General features: G+C 44.9%; 1 protein-coding gene across 3 annotated transcripts in view; it reads right to left on the bottom strand.

Annotated features, from left to right (window-relative positions):
* Positions 1-1,552: 1,552 nt before the first annotated feature.
* Positions 1,553-19,830, bottom strand: part of LOC144733342 (cAMP-dependent protein kinase catalytic subunit alpha) — a 71,426-nt gene continuing 53,148 nt past the window's right edge. For all 3 annotated transcript variants that reach the window (XM_078615191.1, XM_078615193.1, XM_078615192.1), the window contains exons 3-10: positions 16,475-16,603; positions 13,220-13,318; positions 11,040-11,122; positions 6,312-6,438; positions 5,866-5,961; positions 4,744-4,866; positions 3,338-3,502; positions 1,553-2,748 (exon numbers count right to left, since the gene is read on the bottom strand). In XM_078615191.1, coding sequence (XP_078471317.1) covers positions 2,623-2,748; positions 3,338-3,502; positions 4,744-4,866; positions 5,866-5,961; positions 6,312-6,438; positions 11,040-11,122; positions 13,220-13,318; positions 16,475-16,603 — 948 coding nt within the window. In that variant the 3' untranslated portion in view covers positions 1,553-2,622. The remainder of the gene's footprint in view (positions 2,749-3,337; positions 3,503-4,743; positions 4,867-5,865; positions 5,962-6,311; positions 6,439-11,039; positions 11,123-13,219; positions 13,319-16,474; positions 16,604-19,830) is intronic.

Below are 19,830 nucleotides of genomic sequence, written 5' to 3'. Positions count from 1 at the left end.
TCCACAGCCCCTCGTAAACAAAACAGACAAATGGGGTTCAACGGTCGAGTTGTAGAAGGCTCACTTCCCACAGCATACGACTTCTCTCACTCAGCTATGTAAAATCAGCAGCAGCAAGTCTGTGGACCCTGGCATGCTTTAGAATGATAGGTTGAGGTTAGGGTTTAGGCGTGAGAGCTACGGATGGATCTAAAGGTCTACAGGATGTTACCTGCAGTGGTCCGAGTTCATTCTAACTTAAAAGGTGAGCCATAGCGTAGGATCTGGCTGGGTGGCACCATCTGCAAAGTGATCAACAATTAGAAAATCACCAGTTCATATCGAGGTGGTGGATCAACTCAGCCCATCAACATCCTCCCCTGGCTTCGATAAAATGAGTATCAACATTCATTCATCACGCATAGTCAACGAAGAACTGTTGCACCAAACGTGTGACCTCTTGCGACAGCGCTCGCATCATCTGCTCTAGCTGCCGTACACCGGCGTCGAGTGACGTTTGATCCACGGATCACGGTGGGAGCGACCACGGGGCAGCGCCATTCCTTTAAGGGTCGCAGCCCACTTCGAACGTCGACCGCCAACTGAAGACAACCAAACCTCAAAGAGTGACTGACCCCCAAAATAGGAATGTGAAATTTAAGGGCCGTCGAGAGACACGAGTGTCACCACATTGTTCATTTAGGCATGGAGAGGTGTTTCCTATGGACATGGCTTTGGAGGAGGCTTCGTGTTTAAGTCTAATAGGGGATGTGTTGAGTTAGATCGCTCACCTAAGCCTTGGTCACGTGCCGCAACACACAACCCCTTGTGTCGTCAGACTCGGTGAGATACTGGGAACCTCCTTGCTTATTGTTAGACCCAAACCATCAAGTTCACATTTCCCTAGTTAACAACCCTGCAGGGATCAATTTAGCAGTGATAGCTAAATCTTTCATCTTCACTTATTTCTGCTTGATGGCCAAATAATATTTTAAAACATACTCTGTGGCCACCCAACCACCTCCCAACCCTTTATAGTGATAAACATATGGCTGCATTGTCTTTACATTGGCGTGGGCAACATTCTCATTTCATCAGGCCAACAGACTGACACATGGTTCCCCAATGGCTAGTACACGTTAGTTCCCTTGCAATGTTGCTGCACTGGTGCCAAACAAGTTTTAATATTCAGTCACCTGAAGCCTGGCCTTGTCATTTTCTTTAATATGAATCAAATTTCACTGACAAAACGACCAAGTGCTGGCAACGCTTTGCAGAGGCAGGGTTTGAGCTCAGGGTTAAAAGGGTGGCACAAAGGGCCCCCCACCTCCACTCTTGGGGTATGGCTGCTATTTCTAAATGCACTTTTACCGGAGCACTCGCACGAGGCAGTCGCTATGATAGAGTACATTGATGCGCAACCTTTCGAGTAGCCACATGTCAATGGCGCTGTGTACCACTGCTATCGCTGCTCTTGCTTGGGCTGGCAAACACACTCCGGCTCCCCTAACTGACCATTCAATCACTCGACAGTCATCAGACACTCCAGGGACAACAAAAAACTTCACTCTCATTATCAATCCTTTGCCTTTAGTCATAATTAACTGTCCATACCGCGCTTCCACCCTACCCAAGAGAAGGTGCGGGATGAGTCCCGATTAAAATATTGGCACTCGTTAAGTAAAAGTAAAAATAACATTACCGGCTTTTTTTATTGTAACAGACAACGCCCACGACCGAATCACTGACAGATGGAGGTAAACGAAGGTGGCAGGGGCTGGTGGGGAGGGGAGGGAAAGGGCCGAGGGCAGGCAGTGGGAGGGGACCCCCGTTTCTACGCAGCACGTGAAGAAGGGGGCGGGGGAGAGCAGCAGAGCCGTGAGAAGCGCTCGGGACCAGGTATATACAGTGTGACAGCAGTTAGGAAGCGGGGCACTGTTGATGCGGCGAGCAGGCAGCAGCATATCCATGGGGAGAGGAGGAGGAGGTCCATGGGTTAGGGTCAACCCTCGGGTGACGTGGAGGTGCACGCAACACCCCAAATATGCCACCCAGGAAGGGCGGTGGAGCAAGGCTGAGGGAAGATTCAAGGGGTCGTGTGTACACGTGTGTTGGTAAGGAGGGGACCGTATGTGTAAGTGCTGTTCGTGGGAGGTTGTGCGTGCACATGCCAAGAATGGGGAATGGTAGGGGGGCAGGGATAGACGGATCATGTGTGTTGATGGCAGGGCACGTGCCGTATGTACGTGTGTTGATGGCTGGGGTTGTGAGCATGCACGTAGTTGTTGTGGGTGGGATCGTGTGTACACATGCTTCTTAGTTGGAAGGTTGTGTGTACACGTGTCGCTTGTCGCTGCAGCAAGAGGGATCTCGTGTGTACATGTGTCGAGGTGGGCTCGGCCAAGTGTACACGTGTCTCAAGAGTGGTGGGGGTGAGGGTGGAAACGTCGTGTGTACGTGAGTGGCAGTTGTGGTGGTTATGGGTTGACATGTACATGTGTCTTGGTGTGAGGGTGGGAGGAGGGGGCGACCCCGTCTGCCTTTTAAACGCGCGGACGGTCGGACGGACGGACAGGGTGGACACGCAGTGGGCGACGCTGGACCGGGAGAGCGAGGAGGGAGGAGGCGAGGCGCAGGCGGTGTTCAGAAGTCGGCAAACTCCTTGGCGCACTTCTCAGTGGACGAGATGCGGATTTCCTCCTCCTCGTAGTCGTCGAAATTGCTGGCGTCGCCTGGGCCCTTGCACTTGGGAATGAAGGGAGCCTCGACCTGGAGGTGTGAGCCGAGTGGGCACAGGAATGATAACAAAGGTCACGAGGTCACCACTCCAACGATGCTATCATACATCTTCTTAGGTTTTTTCGGTAAAGTCACGTAGGTAAAAAATAAAAATTAATAAAAGTTAAATAAAAATAAAATAAAAATCACGACGTTTCGGAGGCAACACAAGCTTCCGTCTTCAGGTGCCTCCGAAACGTTGTGATTTTTATTTAATTTTTATTTTACTTTTATTAATTTAGCTTTTTTACCTACGTGACTTTACCGAAAAAACATAAGAATATGAATCCTTGCAGTCACGAAAGCTTCAAATCTAGAACTATCATACATCGTTTTGCTTTCTTGTGTTAAATTTAATTTGCAGTGGACACCCAACCAATCCTAGGTCTGCTGTCTTATCAGAATCAGAGAATGTATTTATACTGGAGTAATCTGATGTTACAGAGCTCACACACCCCTCAAAGACCACTCTTATGGTCTCGTCATCACTGCCGCCTGGTTTGAGGTTGTCCCCTTCGTCTCACAGTTGGGTTCAGGTTAACGTCAGTGGTGGTGTTGCCTTAGAGATGGGGGGAGGCACCTTGCGCTGGTAAATTGCGATCCAGTCGGTGGTGGAGAACCACTTGTGGTTCTTGATGTCATTGACGCCGTTCTTGAGGTTTCCGAATCGCTTGGTGAGGTCCACTTGGAGCAGGTTCCTCAGCAGGTCCTTGAGGTCCGAGCTGAAGTGAGAAGGGAACCGCACCTGCAGCGACAATGGCAGTGAGGGCACATGCAAGTGGGATGCAACAGGCAGCCTATTAGCTTCATTGACTTGCTTGTATTATTGTCCATAAAAGCTCTGTGCCAATCCACTGATGGAAGGTGTCAAGTGGGATGTTTGACCACACTTCATCACACTGGTCACTGTGGATTGGTGAAGACTGGTGCAGATGTCACTTCATATACCGCATGTTAACCTTGACTTGGAATTTAACTCGGGTGGTTGGTTTCATGTGGCGCAAAAGCCATTATGCCACTATTCTGTCAAGTACGCACACGTCAAGCGCATTTCAGAAATGTATATAACAGCTACATTGACTCGTACTTACACCTTGTTTAGTTGCGATGATTATCCCCATAAACACTTCAATTGAAACAACCTATGTCTTCTAAACTTGTGTGTCAATCACTACATTTTCCTGTTATTACAAGGTGATTACCATTTTCAATACAAGGTGCACACGGTTAAACATATTTATTTACATATTTCAACAAGTGTTCCAGCTGCAATTGTCTTGATTGGATAAACAACACAAAGTCATGTACATGAAGTAAATATTATTGCAAACATGTGTATTCATTAAATGGGTACACAAATGTGGTACTCACCGCACACATTACATTAAATAACTAGCAGGAAGTACCCGGCATTGCCCGGGAGAAAAATATATTTCAAAACTTCTCTTAAAAACATAACAAACATAAACAAATACCAAGCTGTTGTGAAAGCCCGGCGTTCCGTTTGTCTGCCCATTTGTCCATCAAAAAAATGATAAGAGGCTTGCAGAAGTCCAAAAAGTTATAGAAAGTGGGGGGTAAATAGTTGGTCTAATGTTTCGAAAATTGTCGACCCCCCCCTCAAAATATATTTTTACCCCCGCATAGGCATAAATACCTACACACCCTACACACAATAGAGTGAGGAGTGTCTAGTGAATCTATAGTAGTATCTAACTTTACAATAGTATCTGGCTCTACAATAGTATCGACTGACTCAATAGTAGTATCTATCGACTCTATCGTAGTAAATACTGACTCTACAGTAGTATCTAATGACTATAGTAGTATCTACTGAATCAAAAGTCATATCTATTGACTCCAAAGTAGTATCAACTGACTATAGTAGTAGTAACTAACTCTATAGTAGTAACTTCTGACAATAGCAGAGAGAGGACAATTTACGAGTGGGCAATGAGGTAAGTTGCAGTGCTGGGACACGCGTACCTTCCCAGAGACGATCTTCTCGTAGATCTGGATGGGTTGGTCGGCGAAGAATGGCGGGTACCCAGCCGCCATCTCGTAGATGAGCACGCCCAGCGCCCACCAGTCAACCGCTTTGTTGTAGCCCTAAGTGGCACGCATGTCCACACAATTAAAACAGCACCGCGCAACGGTGGTTCATCAACTATACACAGCCTGCTCTCGATTATCTAGGCTACGGATTAACTGTGCTCACTGGCACCTTTTTATGCACAAGCTGGTTTAACGTTTGGCTGCTCCTCACTTGGCGAGGATCAGCGACTCAATGTCAGCCGTTACCCTATCACTTGAAGAAGGAAATATTGAATCAGGGTCAAGTAGGCGGCGGCGCTGATTCTCAAAAAACAGGACACATTCTTGCCTCAATCTACACCGGTAAACAATACATACGTTTTTTTATATCCTAATTTTAGTACATTTTGTGTTACGTGTTTTGGTTTTACCAAGGGTTGACTACACATGCAAGCACACACACAGCCACAAAGATCCCCTTAGCCTTAACGACTGTTCACCTATTAAGGGTGACACAAGCATACAATGGGGTGGTATGGCCAGTATCATGCTGGGATGCCTTAATCTCCCCAGCGCTGATGTTTACACACCACGCCAGGTATTAATTTAAGACCAACTCGAGTTAGATGAGGCCCAGAACGTTCAGATACCACTTGACACCGATGCTATTATGCATGTGCTGCTGCTCTCTACGTAAGCACACAAAAAGACAAGATCTCCCGTACAGCCTTCAACAGACTATTGGAGTAAGTGTTGTTGGTGAACACCCTATTAAGGTGAGCCAGGGCATGAGGGGATGGTGTGGCAAATTCCACGCCCGGCCGCCTTCGTCTCCCCAGTGCTGATTTGTTATCACGACACCGGAGACTCATATAACACTGAGTTGGACTTGGGACAGTCCAGGACCGGTTAAACAAATAACTTGATGTTAGCCATGGCCAAGAATCAAGCTTAGGTTGTCAAGTTCATAGTACAGCGATCAAACCATTGTACCACCAGTCCTCTAACACAGCAGCAGGTACATTTGTGGTCAAGGCGGGAGTGTGTGCAGCAGTTGAGGATGAGCCAGTGTACCTTGCTGAGGATGATCTCGGGAGCCAGATACTCTGGTGTTCCACACAGAGTCCAGGTTCGCCCCTTCACGCGCTTAGCAAACCCAAAGTCTGTCACCTGTTCACACATGGAAATAAAAGAGTTGAAAATTAGGAAACATAAAAAAATGTTAGCAAGACCCCTGCTGCACGCCAATTAAGTTACACGTGGAAGGATAGTGTTTTCCTGTCATTGCACAAGAGTAGGCCCAAGGCAACGGGTTTACCATTCGTATAGGTTTACCATGCAGACCACTGGTGATATACTCCCCAACCTACTCCCATATATACCTGCATGTGCCTTTTTCTATATGTAGCTGTGTGTACCTCTGGGTACCTCTGTGTACCTTGAGTGACTGAGAAAAATATGTGTTAAGTGCCCTGATGCTCCTGTATACTCATGTATACTTCGTGTGAGCCTGTGCGCACCTGGATGTATCCTTGCTGGTCAATAAGGAGGTTCTCAGGCTTGAGGTCCCGGTAGATGAGGTCCAACGAGTGCAGGTACTCAAACGCCAACACGATTTGTGCCGCGTAGAACCGTGAGTGGGGCTCACTGTAAAGACAACAAGATCGCCCGTATAGCCTTAACAGACTGATGGGGCAAGTGCTGTTCGTGAGCACCTATCAAGGCCAGAATGGCACATGATGGGGTAGTGTGGCCAGAACCACGCCTTGCCACCTTTGTCTCTCTAGTGCTGATATTTACACACCACACCAGGAACTCAGTCAAGGCTGAGTCGAGCTAGGGGAGGCCCAGAACCAGTTCAGATAACCGTCACTGGTATTGACCATAAGTGAGAATTGAACTCAAGGTCACTGGGTTTGTAGCGCAGAGTGCTAACCCCTGCACCACTGCACACAGTTGGGCACAGCACACACACGTGGGGATATGCACACCAGCATGTAAGCACACACAGGCACACACATAGCCACACACGCAGGGATATACCGTATTTCCCCACATATAGCCCGCATACGTATATAACCCGTAGACGCATATACCCCGCAAAAATAGCGTTTTGTGTAAAACAATTTCAGATAGCCCGCACCTCCATATACCCCGCATGCATATATTTAAAGTCGTTACCGCAGCTTAATTCCATGATATTAATACAAAGTTGACATTTGTAATACATTCCACTATCAATTGTTAATAAAGAAAACAAACTAACCGGAAACGAGTGAACTTAAAACAGTAAACAAGTAACAAAAATAAATATCCAATAAGTAACACATAACTGGTAGATAAGTACTGTAAGTAAGCGTACGGTTAGGCTTACCAGCATTCGACCTCATCATATTACAGCTACTGGACTCGGTAGTTACCCCTGTACAGATTTAGCACTGGTAGATTGTGCACTGTGCAGACAATAGCGGCACTACTGTAACGCCACTGCCTCCTGGCAACAAAGCCATTGGAAGTTTGAAACAAAGCTCATGGTCGCGACTGTATAGTGCTCAGCCAATAGCAGCGGCCTAAGGGACTCGGCAATTATGATTCCGCATCTGGTAGACACTTAAGGCCCTTCCCATTGTGCAATCCCCCCTACAGCCACTGAAAGTGTTACGTAAACAAAGTGCGCCCACTTCAAACAGTCGTTTCATTGTACAAACAATTCGAATAATTTAAAACGTGATAACATGTTAAATTTTAGTGTGAGTGGTTTATTCAGCAGTGCTTTAGTCAAAGGTAAGTGTTGCATAGTGGATAGTCCTACCATGAAAACATTAAACGAGTTATGACATGTCACACGTTAAAAATATTTGTGGGATAGCCCGCGCCTCCATATACCCGGCAGGGTCTTGTTTTGTATGTAAAAAGTGGTCTACCCCGCGGGTTATATGCGGGAAAATACGGTACACACACCGGCATGTAAACAGACGTGGGTACAGAATGTACACAAACCGGGCATTAACACACTAGTATGTAAACAAACAGAGCCACAGCACACTTGCACACACGTGGGGATATATAAGCTGGCAAGTAAATAAACAAAGGCACAGCACATACATGTGTGTATGTAAAAACGAGGGTGTGGTTCAAAGTGTCTGAGCCGAACATACATTAAAACTACATACAAACCCGAAAAAGAACCACACAATTATTAACACCTTCACCCTCATATCAATAATGAAGCTTTCCAAATCCCTGCAGAAATAACTTTTCATCCTGTCCATTCAGGTTCCCATACACAGCCTTCTATTAGAAATTTTTTGTCAAATCAGGGCACAACACCCCTCCACTTTGGGATAAAACAAAATAGATTTTTTTTTAAACACTAAATAAATCCTAGTGAGATTTGAACCAAGCTTTCCCATTCACCAGTCAAAAAACATAACCACTTGGCGGCTACGGACTTCACAGTCAGTGTGTCTTATGTGACCTTATTTTATTTCACCTCGTCAAAACCAACAAAACGTGACCAACGTAAATATTTAGTCACTTCGGAAAAAAGTCACCAGGAATCAGGTGTGCGGAATAGGCAGCGTGTGGAGTTTGTCCAACTGGTATTCCTTGACACTCTTAGTCTTTGCAGCTTTTACATTCAGATTATTTAGATTATTTTGCTGCTCTTAATTTCCACATTATAAGCCACTTTGCCGAGCTTTAATTTGTGTCCAGGTCTTTTCTAAAACGCAAGTTAACACCTCAGTGGGCTATGCCTCGTAGGATGGGGATGGTCTTAGTTTTAATTAGATGTTTTTTGGGTGATTGTTTACCTTTCCTGTACTTTGCACAACTACCATGTTTGGTATTGTTTGTTGTTGTAACGTTCTTACCTGCGCCTACTGGGCATCTGTGAAAAAGAGCTTTATAGCTCTTCGGATTTCTCCAGTATAAATAAATATTCTGATTCCGATTCTGATATGGGGCAATGTCACGCACAGGCAAGGGGTGCGGTTTTAATCTTCCCATGTATTTTCTCTTTTACTTACGCAGGCGATGGAGAAAGTCTGCTTGATATTGTATTGAGCTGTCATTGTCTCTGTGTGTGACATGAAGTCAATATGCACCACAGCTTTAGCATCTGAAAATATGGCATACATGATCTTGCCAGCAGAGTGGTCCAACTTGAACATTTTTTGCGTTGGAGAAGTTCGATTTTTCTACTGCATGGATTTCTCTTGGACTGAGGGTCCGAATGGCAAATCAAGGTATCATCACCGGTAAGTAATACATTGCCTCAAATGTGTCTCCGTCTGCCTTCAGCCCTTCTAGATTATCATGAGAAGTGGTCACACTCCTTGCCACGTGTCCGCATGCTCCGGCACCCAAGGTGCACATGCCTTGTTCATTCCAAAAATATCATGCATAGAGTGTTTTCCAGGAATCCCATATACAGGGAAGTTTTACAAAGCTATGTCATTGCACGGCCTTGATGTTGGCCTCAATCATTGCAGTCCCAGGCCGCCCTGACCTGGAGTCATCATCAACAGTCTTTCTGCTCGGACAAAGTTGTGAAACCCACATTTTAAGTGTTGCACATTATGGTGCATTTTCCCCAAACACTTTGAACATGGATTTCAAACGTCCTTTCGGTTCAGCAGCAAACATTCTATGACAGCACAATGATTTAACATTTTCAGCCTCCTTCATGGAATAAGGAACAAAGACGTCTAGAATACTGTGCCATTTGCATACACGCAACAAGGACTATAAGTAGCTGCAACATCAATAGCCTCTGATAATCCCCTCTATATTAGCCTCAGAACTTTTTGTACCACTGGCACATGCATGCATACACATGTATTAACAGGACATTCACATGTATGTACGCACACACAGATACAGATGCACACCCACTAATGCAAAGATACATATTTTGTTTCACCTTGTAGACTATGGGGGCATGTTCTTAGCGAGCACCTATTAAGGTTGACATGGCACATTAAATGATGTAACCACAACCACGCCCTGCATCCTTTATCGCCCAAATGTTACATGCCTCTACATCTCTCCTGCTTATCAAGAGCCTGGCATAAGAGTTCGGGTCACCTAAATCGTAAAGGTGTGCATGCACACACATGCAATGGGAGGTGCTCATACCTACCGATGGCCCTGAAACAGGAGTGAAAGTTCCCCATTCCAATAGTCTGGGCCAGTCTCAACATAGGGTGACCACTGCTGCTTCCATCCCAGAGAGTGGTACCAGATCTATCACAATCCCAGAGTGATAATGGTTTGAGATGATCCTTGACAAGGATTTGAACATGCAACCCTCCAATTGTCAAGAATCAAGTGTTTTATAACCTCAGCACCAGCTGGATCGACAAAAGTAGCTGAGGCAAGATGCCACATTTTACAACTCCCTTGGTACTATATACACCATGCCGGGAATTGCATGGAAAGATAGGGGAAGCAACTTTGACATTCACAACAGAAGACAGAAAGCAATGAGATGCAATCGACAACATTTGTTGCTTTAATCACAGCACCAACCGGCTTACATCTGTCTATATCAGGGGTGGGCAACATACAGTCCATGGCCACATGAGGCCTATTACTTCTAAACTGCCCACAAACAATAATTATCCATCACTGCAAGCATCTTAGTTGCACTAACTGGGTACTAGAGGAAACACGAGTATGCAATTAGTGCGTGCTCAGTCACTTCTGTCGCTGGAGGTGCATCTTCATACGAGGCACATGTAATTTATCGCACAATTATTCGATAACACTAAGGTGTTTGTTTTAATATTGTTACGCTTGTTCACCCAGGAAAAACATTTTCACGATGGCTCCGCCAGGTTTTCGCAATAGGGAACAATATTGCAAGTAAGTTGCAGGATTTTATTTTAGTAATGGGATGTTTTGGCCAATACCAATTACATGTTTTTTTTGCTACTGGAGAAAAATGGAGAATGTGGAAGAAACCCATGCAGAACAGGGGGGGGGAGAACATACAAACTCCACACATAAAGGTGCCCAAGTCAGGAATCGAACCTAGGAGATTACGTATTTTGAGACACAGGTATTACCACTGCACCACACTCCCGCCCATCGAATGTTAATGAGAAGTTATCCTGTTCGGCCCCCAGTAGGGGAAAGGTTCCCTACCCCAGGGCTACATGGCTGCTTGTGTATCCATGTGTCTCCATCGGTACATCCATGTGCCTGTGTGCTTGTTCATCCGTGCGCCTGTCTGTCAAGACCTGAAGCGGCCGATCCTGCGCAGATGTGAGAACATCTCTCCACCGGGCACGTACTCCAGCACCATGTAGAGGTTGGAATTGTCCTGTGGAACAAATCGGGCATCACTACGTCCCTCTTCCGTCTCCCACACGAGCCACTATGGTTCACATGTAATGCTTTAAATATTCATTGATTAAAGAAGTCGACGAACATGCTTGCGATGGGATACTATTATGCTTGACCATGTCAAAGCACCGGAGCCTAATTCCAAGCAGTGGCCATGAAGAGCAAGGATCGTGGGAACAGCAGTAGAATGATGAGAGTGATAGAAAGCCATGTCAACAAAGATTAATGGAATGCAGCAAGACAGTCAATGTCTCACTGCCTGGTCAGTGGCTGTACTGCAGATGTGGTTGTGTTCGGGTCAGGGGATCCAACCTGGAGCACTCTCGGACAGTGTAAAGGGATAGTAATTGCTCGTGACAGCAGAGATTCTTGGAGGGCACAGAAGGCACTGATGGAGGGAGGGAGGGAGAAATGGCTAATGGGAACAGACACGAGGAGGAGTATGTGGGTAATGGAGGCTTTTACAGCAATTTTACAGCCTATTTTTGGTGCCCTACAATTCGTGCCGTTTTCAACGTGATAAAAATGACCCCTAATTAACATAGGCAAAAAGCCTCCCACCATCAGCGTTAGGCATTCATCAATAAAAATGTCATCATTTTCTCATGACACATACAATGAATGGTGCGTGTTAAGATGAGATTATTTCCAAATTATGCAAACATGTTAAGGAAATATTTTATTTATGACTAATGGTCAGAATAAACAAAATGGCTCAAATATTAACAAGACAGTACAAACAAGACAGGACAGAATGGTACAGCCAGTACCATGCTTGTTATTGGTCGTACTTGTTTCTCTCTTATCTGTATGGGCTAGACTACCTCTCATGTGACCATAATACTGCTCCGTAATTGTTCAGCGCTATGTGAATATTTCTCAAAAATACGTTATAAAACAAATCTATTATTAGAGTACAAACCAAACAAGACAATAAAGGCAAAAAGCAACAAGACAAAAAATAAAAAAATTCTTGATTTAAATCAGGGCCCTGAATCATGAAAATGTATCAATTCGCAGGGGGAAGCTTCGTTAGTTAAGTCTCGTGGACATTTATGATTTAGAAGGTGCAGAGTAAATGCATATACATAACACATAGTATGACAGTGGGAGAGTGTATGAGTCTGGTGGTATCAGGAACACACATCTGTGTGCTCGGCTCTATTAGTATTAATTTAGAACAAAAAAATCAACGTGTCTCACCCCTCAAAGGGGCCTTTGGGGAGTGCTCATCTCTGTTTATGGCACAGATCCTATGATCGAAATGTCACATGCACAGGACAACCGCTGTTGACCTGCCAGGAAGTGGTACTCATTCCTTTGGTCTGAGTGATGACAGGTTGAGTTGATCCCAAACTGGGATTTGATGGAACTAATTTGTTCAATATTCAGTGTTTCAAATAAAACACACTTCAATAGCAATTATTAAGCTAACGACCAACCACTTCATTTGTTGTCTGAGGCTAATATAAGGTGTTTGAATTGCTCACATTTATGGAGCTGAGGATTCCAAATAATCTGTGGCACACAGCGAAGAGTGCCTGTCCACATTCGGCCGGAACAACTATCAGTTGTGGCAAGTACCGCAGCTGGCTAACATTACATTGAAAGCGCTGCCTGTCCACAAGAATTAGGGCAACGTGCTTACCCAACGAGTACCATATAATCTTAGCAGGTAAGAGATATGTAGACAGGTGAAGGGTTACGGGGAAGGAGAGGATGATGCACGAAGATGAATAGCGAGGGGTAAGGAGAGATGTGGGGAGATGTGGGTGCAAAGTCGAGTGGGGAAGGGTGAAGAGTGGTGGAGAGGAAACTAAAGATGAGACGGGAGGAGCAGCGCTTGCCACGGCGATCCCGAAAGAGTAGCTCTGAAGAGCATGTCTCAAAGATGAGACAGTTGGTCAGGAAGCTACGATCAAGGATGAGCACGTCGGCTACATATGGCAGGAAAGAAGTTAAACTTACATACATACAGGGTTAGGAGAGACGATTTTGTAGGTAATAGGAAGCACACGGAGTAACGGGGAGAAGCAAGGAGGGATGGCGGAGAGCAAGGTGAAGCCGGGATCACCTTGAAGCTGTATTCGAGGCGCACGAGGAAAGGGAAGCTGATGGCCTGCAGGATGCGTTTCTCATTGAGCGTGTGTTCCACTTGTTTTAACTTGACCACCTGCAGTCATCCGCACACGGCACACACGCCATGCATACACGTGTTTGTGGAATGCGTGTAACAGCACTAAAACCATTCGAATAACAATTTAAACACAAAAATAGGGTTTATTATGAACAAAAATAGGGGTATTAGCTGCATCAATAACAGCAAAAGCAACAGCTATAACAACAGCAATAGAAGTAAGTTAATAATGCTGTTGCACCTGAAAGTCCAACACATTCCTGTGGAGGGAGCTGGTAGGAACGTTGGGTTGCTCAGTCAATGGCCAGGGTCAACGGCGGCGTGGTGTATTCCGCAAATATGGCCGACTGTGAGGGTGGGCACAAGCCGGCGTGAGTAGGTTAAACGTTGAGTTTTATAATGGCACCACGGGGTGACCAGCCCCTCCCCACCCAGCCCCACCTCTCCCACCCCCCACCCAGCCCCACCCTCCCATCTTCACCCAGCCCCACCCCTCCCATTTTTGGATGCACGACGGACGGACACAATAATCCCCTGTGGGCTGGTGTAACCAGGAGGTTCCTACCAGTATTAATTGGATGTCTGACCAAGTGTTGTACATCGGGGAAAATCATAAGTGGACAGAGAGCACTCTGAAAATGATGTTGGCAAGTACAGCAAACAGATCACTATTTCATATGTGCAGTGGCCTACTTGCTCTACTGTTTACAGTACAATAAATTAAATTATAACTGTGTTGCAGTAAGAAACTAGATCTTTGCTAGTTACATCAACGTGTGTAAATAGCACTAAAGCAGTGGCTAGGGCCACCTTGCTGTCGCACTGGATTGCACGGTGCTTGTGTGTGTGATGGTGTGAGCCCACCAAAATAACCTACATCATCCATTTGGCCAGCTCCAGGCTGTACTAAGGTATTGAGAAGTTTTATTCCTAGGGCCAAATAAGAATTTGTGTGTCACCTTTTTTTGCCACATCCGTAACTCAGAACAGTTCATCAGCTGTGCGTGGGGCCTAGAATGGACACCAAAAACTGTGGAAATCACAGGCATCTACCAATTCTAATCACCACACACTTTTGTTCTCTTTATGGCCTTGAGGCTAACATGCTGTCCCACCCGTTCACCTGACAATATTGGGTCAGCTGTAGCTTTGGCAAAAGGTCGACCACTTTCACCAACATTCTTATTGGATGATGACATTTGGCCAAAAAAAAAAATTCAATAGGGGGCAATATTCGGGAGAAAAACAATATCTTATGGATACTGCCTTCTGTCAAGTGAAAATTATGCCCGATATGTAGAGTATCTTTGTATGTGTAGTGGCTTAACTCGAGGACAGTAAGACTTGGATGCACTTCTTTTATTGAACGAGCACCATCGGGATAATACACACCCTACGTGGGCACACACTATTACTTTTGCTAGTCTACACAAAACACTAACCGTCTAACACTGACGGCGCTGAATGCAAAAAGCCAACAACGATCATCAGCGCAACATAGAGTGAAGACGGCAGCGACGAGATGGTGACGACGAGGTGGTGACGACGACTACCTTGAACAGCACAACGGGGATCCCACTTCCAGAAACAGCCACGAGGTCCCCCACAGGGGCCCTTCTGATACTCTCAGCGTGGCCTCTCTCCACCCTAGCCACGCCCCCTCTCTGGAACATACTGGCGGGTTCCCCGGCCTTTCCCAGAGATGTCCCCCTCTCGTGTCGATCGTGGCCTGTTGACGTGGGTACTGCCATACACCGCAGTTGCCCTTTTTCACCAGCAACCAGCGCTATGCCACTACACATGTATGATGTTTCTATGCGTTTAGGTGTGTGGGCTGTGTGGTAAATAAGTGGTGTGTGGTGTATAGTGCACATTTCTGGTGTGTATGTGTGTGTGGTGTCATATGGTGGGGAGCGAGAGTGTAGCGGTTAGCGTGCTGCGCTATAAACCTGGCAACCCAGGGGCTCGATTCCCGCTAACGGCCAACACCAGTGGCGATTATCTGAACCGGTCCTGGGCCACCCCTATGTCGACTCAGCCTCAAATGAGTACCTGGTGCGATGTGTAAACATCTCCACTGGGGAGACAAAGGTGGTCGGGCGTGGTACTGGCCACCCACCCCCTCGTGTACCGTTCCGGCCTTCATAGGTGCTCACTAACAGCACTTGCCCCCTACAGTCTCATTTCAGACTGTCTTCTCGACAGACCTGTTCTCCACCTGAGGACGGCTGCTTGCGTTGTGGCCGAAACGTCGTGAGAATTGTATTTTATAATTTGTTATTGTTATTATTTGATTATTTCCATTCTACGTGACTTTACCGAAAGAACCAAGAAGATGAATCCCTGCAGTCACGAAAGCTTTAAATCGAAAAGTATACAGAGTTCTGCTGTGGGAACTTTGTTCCTGGCCCTGCGATCTTATACTTCCACCGCCCATTACCCATAAATCTCACTTCTCTATTTAGAGCCAATTTTTAAGGTAGAGGGCAACACAAGGATTGTCAACAATGGCAGCAAGGGCTAGAGAAGCGATGAACTTAAGTGGTCCAGGTGCATGTGGAGCTGAGTTTACTTGCTGAACACTGGTATGAAGGTTGTCAAGATCGGCCTCTATGGAAGAGGCTCTTGAAGAATGCTACTGGGCAAATTGAGGAAGTCACCCTCCAACAATAACAGAGGGCAGACTGACACGTAAAAGAATGAGCATTGCACCGGGGAGCTAAAAAACAGCAAGTTGGCACAGTGGAGCCCAAAGGCAGTGCATTTGCCAGTCATCTCAGCCAGTCAACCGACATCACCTGGGTTTGTCTCTTAACCTTCAGTCAGTGAACCTTTGACACTTCACCTAGCCTGGCACAAGTGATGTCACCACACTTAGTGTCAAATGGAAGCTGTTGTTGTATGGTGTGTAGGTTGTGTGCGATGTGTGTGGTGTAAAAGTGTGTATGATATTTGTATGGGAAGTGTGAGGTGTGGTGTATGGTGTGTGTGGTGGATAGTGGCCTTCATTGGTGCTCGCTAACAGCACTTCCCCCAAGTTTGTTCAGTATATTATGGAGGATCTGTATCTTTGTATTGAATATGGTGTGTGTTTGTATGGTGTGTGCAATGTGCGGTGTATGTGGTACATCGTGTGTGCAATGTGTGAGGGGTGTATGGTGCACAGTGCTGGCTACAGCCTGGCCTCCTAACCTTCTGTTTGTCGAGGATCTTCATGGCGAAAAACTGGTCGCTGGACTTGTGCTTGACGAGCATGACGCGGCCGAACGAGCCTGTGCCAAGCGTCTTTATTCGCTCAAAGTCCTCCAGGCACGACGTGTTCTGTATGGGACACAGACAACACACAGTGCTCACATAGCTTGATGCCTTATCTCTGGCGAACCCTAACACGCTACTCTTACCCCATCACCTAACCTGAACAATAACACTCACCCTTAAAACTAAAAATTAACTATTAACCTAACACCTACTGACACTGAAGACTGATATCTAAGGCTAGCACCTATCTCTGACCCAAATATTAAACCCAGACACAAACATTGAACGGAAACACTAACTCTAACACAATTTCAACCGAGAGGATGGGTACAAACTTAGCAATCATTGGAAGGACGTAATCAACCAGTTAAGTCATAACTGATTGTGATGTTCCCACCCTGCCACCTTCCGATGTTAGTTGTTATTTCCGGCTCTCCGATTTTACATTAACAGGTTAAATTTCTCACACCAACACAGCCACCTCCGTGCGCCGACGTGGCGATGGCTCTGCGATCTCACATTAACATGCTCATCTCTCACATTAACATGCTAATCTCTCACATTAACATGCCAATCTCTCACATTAACATGCCAATCTCTCACATTAACATGCTAATCTCTCACATTAACATAGCCACCTCAGCGCGCTCGCCGTGGAGGCCACTCTCCGATCTTACATCAACATGCTAATTTTTACCTGGCAGCCCTTTAATTGGTGGAAACCCAACGCCAGCTCCCGTTGTTGACCATCACTTATATTAGCATTAGCTGTCCCGCCAATACTGCTGCCACTTGGGCTATGCCCATTTTAAACCTTTATAAACAGTTTTCCTTTAGAGACTAACCCCCCTTTTCCTGATGACGACCGCTTGTGTTGTGATCAAAACGTCATGGTTTTTATTTTTATTATTATTTTTTCTATCTACGTGACTTTACTGAAAGAACCAAAGAATACTAACTCTAAGCTTTATTGCCAACCTACATATTTACCACAAACATAGCCTTTAACACCTACTACTAACCCCAAAACTAATGCCTAAAACTTTAAACTAATCCCTTACCTTAACATCCAACTATTAATATCAACTATAACAATAACACATCACATGACATTTATATGAACTCCAAATCCTACCACTAACCCCTTAAGCAAACATTAACCCTAACATCAACCCAACCATTAACTCGGACTCGAACAATTAAAGCATAACTATAGCATTAACCCCTAACCTTAACATCTAACGCGAATAATATAACTATAGCATTAACCCCTAACCTTAACATCTAACGCGAATAATATAACTATAGCATTAACCCCTAACCTTAACATCTAACGCGAATAATATAACTATAGCGTTAACCCCTAACCTTAACATCTAACGCGAATAATATAACTATAGCATTAACCCCTAACCTTAACATCTAACGCGAATAATATAACTATAGCGTTAACCCCTAACCTTAACATCTAACGCGAATAATATAACTATAGCATTAACCCCTAACCTTAACATCTAACGCGAATAATATAACTATAGCGTTAACCCCTAACCTTAACATCTAACGCGAATAATATAACTATAGCATTAACCCCTAACCTTAACATCTAACGCGAATAATATAACTATAGCATTAACCCCTAACCTTAACATCTAACGCGAATAATATAACTATAGCATTAACCCCTAACCTTAACATCTAACGCGAATAATATAACTATAGCATTAACCCCTAACCTTAACATCTAACGCGAATAATATAACTATAGCATTAACCCCTAACCTTAACATCTAACGCGAATAATATAACTATAGCATTAACCCCTAACCTTAACATCTAACGCTAATATAACTATAGCATTAACCCCTAACCTTAACATCTAACGCGAATAATATAACTATAGCATTAACCCCTAACCTTAACATCTAACGCGAATAATATAACTATAGCATTAACCCCTAACCTTAACATCTAACGCGAATAATATAACTATAGCATTAACCCCTAACCTTAACATCTAACGCAAACAATATAATTAGAGCATTAACCCCTAACCTTAACATCTAACGCGAATAATATAACTATAGCATTAACCCCTAACCTTAACATCTAACGCGAATAATATAACTATAGCATTAACCCCTAACCTTAACATCTAACGCGAATAATATAACTATAGCATTAACCCCTAACCTTAACATCTAACGCGAATAATATAACTATAGCATTAACCCCTAACCTTAACATCTAACGCGAATAATATAACTATAGCATTAACCCCTAACCTTAACATCTAACGCGAATAATATAACTATAGCATTAACCCCTAACCTTAACATCTAACGCGAATAATATAACTATAGCATTAACCCCTAACCTTAACATCTAACGCTAATAATATAACTATAGCATTAACCCCTAACCTTAACATCTAACGCTAATAATAACCCCCAACTTTAACAGTAACCACCAATCTCGCAGGTCTCCCTTACAAACGATATCTAAGATTAACCTTAAACTTTAACACCAACACCTTTAATTAACAATAATTACATTTCTTCTTGAAACAGCTGCATCCTCAGCTTGAGCATTCAAGAAGAAAAGCCTCTACCATCACCATTACAATCACAAGATCACAGCATGTACGTTGTATTTGCATGCATAGATGCAAAGGAATAAAATGCATTCATTTTCTCAGCACGTTTATATGCAATATGCGCCAATAAGATGCAAAGCCTCGTTTAAAAAGCCTTTCTGATGGAATAGAGGCTAAAGCTTGGCTCAACTCGACACAATATGCATGGTTGGATAAATTGCCTAATACAGATGCAGACTGATGCTTTGGTCAGAGGGCTTAACAAAGCACAATATCTATCAGATATGTGCTCAGACGGTTGGAGAACTGCGTCGCGCTATTTTAAATCCTCGAAAGTTTATCTCGGCCAGTGTGGTTTTCCTATGTGTAGTGAGTCCAATTGAGTCGCAGACGTTATCTTAGGAGCAACACTATTAATTTACACAACGGTACGTAACACGACACAATCCACACTCGGGTCTCGAATGGCCATCTCACCACGCTACGGCAGAACTACACACGGTTCGCTATCCCGGTCCGGACCACGAGCTGGGTCCCGGACCGCGTGGCTAGAGGCTTCTTCTCCCCGACGTGGATCTTCTTCACACCAGCACACGAAGAACCCCGAGCTCCTCACGGAGCCCCCGTTAGATGCCCCCGGCCTGGAGCTGGCTCCGCCCCTCGCCCCGCCCACCTTCTAGGTCTCTCGAGCTCC

This window comes from Lampetra planeri, chromosome 46, assembly GCF_965212315.1.
Source record: "Lampetra planeri chromosome 46, kcLamPlan1.2.h2, whole genome shotgun sequence".
Lineage (NCBI taxonomy): Eukaryota > Metazoa > Chordata > Hyperoartia > Petromyzontiformes > Petromyzontidae > Lampetra > Lampetra planeri.
The sequence above is the reverse complement of the archived record's forward strand: the minus strand, read 5'-3'. Positions and strand labels throughout refer to the sequence as shown.